Below are 6,000 nucleotides of genomic sequence, written 5' to 3' on the forward strand. Positions count from 1 at the left end.
GTGAAACCTGATGCGTGCTAGTGAAAAAATGTGTGTTAAAAACTTACAAGGCTTCATTACAGAGGAACTGTTGCGTCAAGCTGAAAATCTAGGAAAAACAAAGAGTTTCGGACACAATTTAGGAGATTTCAGTGCAATATAGTAGATCTCAAAAGCCTACATATCTAAACATATTTTGTTATTTTAAAAAGTACGATGAGAAATAATTTAAGAACTTTTCCATAATTCATGCTTCATAACACACACGTTTCCAAAAAAGGTAATGCAGATCAATCAATGTTGCGCAGGATCAGAACTCACTTTCTGGAGGAACATGTCGGTTTAAGGTGATTCTGCTAAGTAGCCAAATCAAGCCAAAATTCTGAGATTAAAATCAGAATTCTGCAAATAATAAATAGGCAAATTAAATAAATTTTAAAAAATCTATGCGGACAGCCTGCGTGGCTGTCTTGGTATAAAAAAATGTGATGGACCCTGCAAAGCTTAACTTTAATAGGAAAGCCATTCATTCAACTCACTACTTACATTACACACACTCTAAACCAGAACGTTGAGAATAAAGTTAGAATAGATTTTTAAAAACCTCTTTCGTGAAACACATAGAGAAAAAATATTTTAAAAATCATTCATAATAATAACAATAATAATAATAATAATAATTGTCCAATAAGCATAAAACTTATTAAACATAATTCAGATAGTGTCGGTCTTGAATAAAAAAAGTTAATAGGTAAAGAAACTTTTATTGTGAAAATTCAGGATGCATAGCGGAAGTGAACCGCAGCGTTTCCGTTGACGCCATAGTCGCTTCTCCGGTGAAATAACTAACATCACCGCTGTTCTGGTCGAGAAGGCCAAATAGCAAAAGGTGAGAACCAACAACACATTTTACATGTATGCAGGTGCAGACAAACATGTTAAGCAAGCAGAAGACGGATGAAAAAAAATATATTTTGAAGCGCGTTTATTTTGGTTCCGTGTAACAACCCTCACTGTCAGTGTCCTTGAGTACTGTTAGCTAACGTTATTAGCTCCCTGGGAGATTCATGTAACCACATCATGTTCTATTAAATAAAGCCCGTTATTCATTAAGTAGCATTTTAAAAACTTAGAAAAACATTAAGTCCGTCCTTACCCCTGCAAATGTCGGAGAAACGCCAGGTAATTCACTTTGGGCGCAAAGACACTTGTTATTGTTGACAGGAGCTAACTATTGATTCAGACTAATAATGTTTCTCTGTTACCAGCTTCATTAGTCAGTATTACTTCTTCTATTACTTATTTTTACAGCACATTCTGCAGTTGTCAGAGACATTTTTAAGCACCTTTCGCCTTTCTCTGCTTTGTTCTGCTTTTATCATTTTACAAGAGCTTCTTCTTGTCATTGATTACTAATGAATACAATTTCAAGTCTTAACACGTTTACAATAATATTTTGGAACAAAGAATGACTAAAAAGTATCCCTCTCAATTTTCTTGTTAAACAGCTTAATCTTCCTGTTTTTAGTTTGATAGTAACACCTGACTTCTGTCAAGCATTAATGTTTTATATTCAAATGTCTACAATGTTTTAGCAACTTCATGCATTTGAGTCAGGAACAGTCTGAAACCTAGGAAAATGACTTGAATCTCTGGAAATTTAATAAACAAATCTTCTCTTTATTTTTTTCACTTCTCAATGCAGTGTATTCTGTTGCATGTCACAATAAACCTCAGTATTTTGCCTTGCAGCGTCATGTTGCGACTGCCAGCAGTTGGTCGAGCTCTTGCCGGGGCTGCAAAGGGCAGCCTGGCTCCTTCCAATCCCAGTAAGATCCAACAACACTTACTATTTAAGTTTTATTGCCAAACATCACATCTTTTTATCTTATTGCTGCAAAAAATTGATGACTTTTTTGCAGCATAGCAGTAAATGTCAAATATTTTGTTTCTGTAATTGCTGATCAAGTGAAGCAGTTGTAGCTAATCGTTCATTTTCTTTGTGCATCTTTAGTGCGCTCTGCCGTGCATGCTGCCAGCAACATGGTGGAAGTGTTTGTGGATGGGAAACCAGTGGAGGTGGAGCCTGGGACCACAGTCCTGCAAGTAAGAATCCTCAGACGGGTTTGATGCAAACTAAAAGAGTTGTGTGTCGTGATTCATTTGAAAGTATTTACTAAATGTAATAACTGATGATTATTTTGATCAGCTGAAAGAGACATTATGATCAGGCCAATACAGATATCAGCTCTTTCTTGAGGTCTGAATGGCTGATTGGTTTTCTTTTCAGGCTTGTGAGAAAGCAGGGATTCAGATCCCGAGGTTCTGCTACCACGAGCGTCTCTCAGTTGCAGGAAACTGCCGGATGTGTCTTGTGGAGATCGAGAAAGCCCCGAAGGTATTTTTACATTGGGCTGAATGTGAAGTAGTATTAAACTTATTTGGCATCACCTTGAGATGGTTTATGACAACGTTTATAACAGATGTGGGTATGCTTGTGCTCTCCAGCCAGTGGCAGCCTGTGCCATGCCCGTCATGAAAGGTTGGAATATCCTCACAAACTCGGAAAAGACACGCAAAGCCAGGTACAGGATTTAGTGACCACTGTGTGATTTTCACAGTACAATGCTTTTAGGATTTAGAAGATGGCAAATAAACTTTGTGAACGTGTCACCCATTAGAGAGGGTGTGATGGAGTTCTTGCTGGCAAACCACCCACTGGACTGCCCCATTTGTGATCAGGGTGGAGAGTGTGACCTGCAGGTAAAGTTTGCCTCTGTCCACAAGAAAGACTTTATTAGGATCTTAAGCCGTAGATGCTAGGAAAGTGAAATCTGTTTTCAGGACCAGTCCATGCAGTTCGGCTCAGACCGCAGCCGTTTCACAGAAGGGAAGAGAGCAGTTGAGGACAAAAATATCGGACCGCTCATCAAGACCATCATGACCCGCTGCATCCAGTGCACACGCTGCGTCCGGTGAGTCAACCATACATCCGTCTGACCAGGTCAGCTGATCGGCAAGGATTCAATCATTGTTTTTCTGAATTGTTTCCCAGTTTTGCCAGCGAGATCGCCGGAGTGGAAGACCTGGGAACAACGGGAAGAGGAAACGAGCTGCAGATCGGGACATACGTGGAGAAGATGTTCATGTCAGAGCTGTCCGGGAACGTCATAGACGTCTGTCCTGTCGGGGCGCTGACCTCCAAACCCTACGCTTTCACCGCCAGACCATGGGAGACGAGGTAGAACAGGGTTTAGTGCTCCTCTATGACCATGCAAAACGGTACATTTCTGTTCATTTCCATCGTTCTTGCAGGAAAACTGAGTCAATCGACGTGTTGGACGCTGTGGGCTGCAACATCGTGGTGAGCACAAGAGGAGGTGAGGTGATGAGGGTGATGCCCAGGCTGCATGAAGACATTAATGAAGAATGGATCTCTGATAAAACCAGGTGATGCACCAATACACCAAAACAGGAACTTGTCCCCCTCCCACAGATGTTTAATCAATTAATTAAATGTGTTCACAGGTTTGCTTACGATGGGCTGAAAAGGCAGAGGCTGACCCAACCCATGGTGAAGGACAAATCAGGTCAGCTGACGCCAACCACATGGGAGGATGCTCTCACTCGTGTTGCAGGAGCTGTAAGTTTTCTTTACTCTACTGGTTTCTGTTTAGCTACGTGCTCTAATTTGATGTGATTACCTGCGCAGCTCCAGAGCGCTCAGGGCAGCGAGGTCGCGGCTATCGCAGGAGGGATGGCGGACGCCGAAGCTCTGGTTTCCCTCAAAGATCTCCTCAACAGACTCGACTCTGAGAGCCTCTGCACCGAGGAGGTCTTCCCCATGGCAGGAGCAGGGTGAGGAAGGCTCCGCTTCCCTTTCACTTCACATTGTTCCTAAAATCGAACGGCGCTGAATCGTTGCTCTCTCTTCAGCACCGACTTGCGCTCCAATTACCTGCTGAACTCTCGCATCACCGGCATCGAAGAGTGTGATGTCCTGCTGCTTGTGGGAACAAACCCTCGCTATGAGGCTCCGCTGTTCAACGCCAGGATCCGCAAGAGGTAAGTGATTAATTTCTGTCTAAAGTCCTTGAAAGTGCTTGACATAATACTTTTTCAAGGCCTTGCATGACTTTCTTCTTTCTTGTATGCAGCTGGCTTCACAATGAGCTGCGTGTTGCCTTGGTGGGCCACCAGGTTGATCTGACTTATACATATGAGCACCTGGGAGAGAAGAGTTCAGTCCTGAAGGAGCTGGCCAATGGCACGCATCCGTTCAGTCAGGTGACTGACACACAAACTCGCTCGGATCATTGTGGACATCTCATATCCCTGGTCTATATAGGTTCTCCTTTCCTCATCGTCTGCAGGTCCTCGCAGCCGCAACACATCCGGTGGTGGTTGTGGGAAGCAGTGCACTGCAAAGAGAAGACGGTGCTGCGATCCTGAGCGCCGTCTCCACAATCGCTCAGAACGCCAGGACCAGCAGCGGGGTGGATAACGGCTGGAAGGTCCTCAACGTCCTGCACAGGTACGGCTTTGCAAAGCTGTAGATCAATGTGGAATGACAAACATAAGGTTGTAAGTGTTGCTTTGTGCGCAGAGTGGCCAGTCAGGTGGCTGCCTTAGATCTAGGCTACAAGGCTGGTGTTGACACAATAAGGAAGAATCCACCCAAAGTCCTGTTCCTGCTCGGAGCCGATGCTGGCTGCATCACCAGAGCCGACCTGCCAAAGGACTGCCTCATCATCTACCAGGGTATGCACACAAGAAAGCACACACGGCAAATATTTCAGCCATTCCGGGATTTTTAAGATGAATTTTCACCCCTCCAGGCCATCATGGGGACGTGGGAGCTCCTATGGCAGACATCATCCTACCTGGTGCTGCATACACAGAGAAAAACGGTACCTATGTCAACACTGAGGGCCGCAGCCAGCACACCAAGCTGGCTGTCACTCCGCCTGGCATGGCCAGAGATGACTGGAAAATTATCAGAGCTGTTTCTGAGGTCAGAGTCAGTCCACTATCTATACTCAGAAGTTCTTTAGCGACATTTTTATGAGCGTTTGTTGTGATTGCAGTTGGCGGGTGTGACGTTGCCCTACGATTCACTGGAAGAGGTCCGATCCAGGCTGGCAGAGGTCTCTCCCAACCTGGTCCGTTATGATGATGTAGAGGAGGCGAACTACTTCAAACAGGCCAATGAACTCTCAAAGGTTGGAAACGATTCTTCCTCTTCTTGCTCTCGGACACAAACGTTTTCCTAATTTTTCTCTTTATTCCCAGACTGTAAATCAGGACCTCATTGCAGCTCCTCTGGTGCCACCTCAGATCACCGCTAAGGACTTCTATATGACCGGTAATCTCAATGAATTAATAAAACCCTACAAAATGAAAACATGTGCCAAACCAAACGTTCTTCTTCTTTGTTCAGACTCCATCAGCAGAGCTTCCCAAACCATGGCCAAGTGTGTCAAAGCTCTCACAGAGGGAGCCGCTGCGGTCGACGAGCCATCCGTCTGCTGAACACCTCCATCTGGCCTGAAACACAAGTCTCTGTTCTATAATTTAAGCTTTTCCTTGTTGTATACATTACATTGTTTTCACTCTGTGAAGCAGCTTTATTCGATAATGCTGAGAAATATAAATAAAATCTTAAGGATGCCTTTATTCAATCTGCAGTGTTGTTCATTTATTATAATGTTTCTTCATAACCAATCAATCATTTATATAGCACTCTACACCACTACAGTGAAGAAGACCAAATTGCTTTACAGAGCCAGAAATAACATAAAACAGATAAATACAAAAAAAACGGCGCAGAACTAAATATGATTTGTCTCTTCATTACAGAATGCAGACTGGACACTGACCTTTAACGGCAATATGTGACCGACAAGAACCCGTCTTCCTGGGCATTTAATTGTCTAGAAACAAATATTGTAACCAGTTACAATCCAACCACTGGCTTAGCAAGTAGAGTTGTCAGTTGCGGTTCTGCCACCGGACAATTTG

The 6,000-nt window shown here is 43.6% G+C and overlaps 1 protein-coding gene across 1 annotated transcript; it reads left to right on the forward strand.

Annotated features, from left to right (window-relative positions):
• The first annotated feature begins 769 nt into the window (after window positions 1-769).
• On the forward strand, window positions 770-5,658 carry LOC103147152 (NADH-ubiquinone oxidoreductase 75 kDa subunit, mitochondrial-like). The gene is made up of 19 exons (XM_007565358.2): window positions 770-868; window positions 1,732-1,808; window positions 1,994-2,085; window positions 2,270-2,377; window positions 2,488-2,564; window positions 2,661-2,742; window positions 2,824-2,954; window positions 3,035-3,220; window positions 3,295-3,429; window positions 3,508-3,622; window positions 3,692-3,837; window positions 3,916-4,044; window positions 4,137-4,266; window positions 4,353-4,513; window positions 4,586-4,740; window positions 4,818-4,993; window positions 5,067-5,201; window positions 5,272-5,344; window positions 5,420-5,658. The coding sequence occupies exons 2-19, from the start codon at window positions 1,736-1,738 to the stop codon at window positions 5,509-5,511; spliced, it is 2,196 nt and encodes a 731-aa protein (XP_007565420.1). The 5' UTR covers window positions 770-868; window positions 1,732-1,735; the 3' UTR covers window positions 5,512-5,658.
• Window positions 5,659-6,000: the final 342 nt, after the last annotated feature.

This window comes from Poecilia formosa, unplaced genomic scaffold (genome assembly GCF_000485575.1).
Source record: "Poecilia formosa unplaced genomic scaffold, Poecilia_formosa-5.1.2 Scaffold174, whole genome shotgun sequence".
Lineage (NCBI taxonomy): Eukaryota > Metazoa > Chordata > Actinopteri > Cyprinodontiformes > Poeciliidae > Poecilia > Poecilia formosa.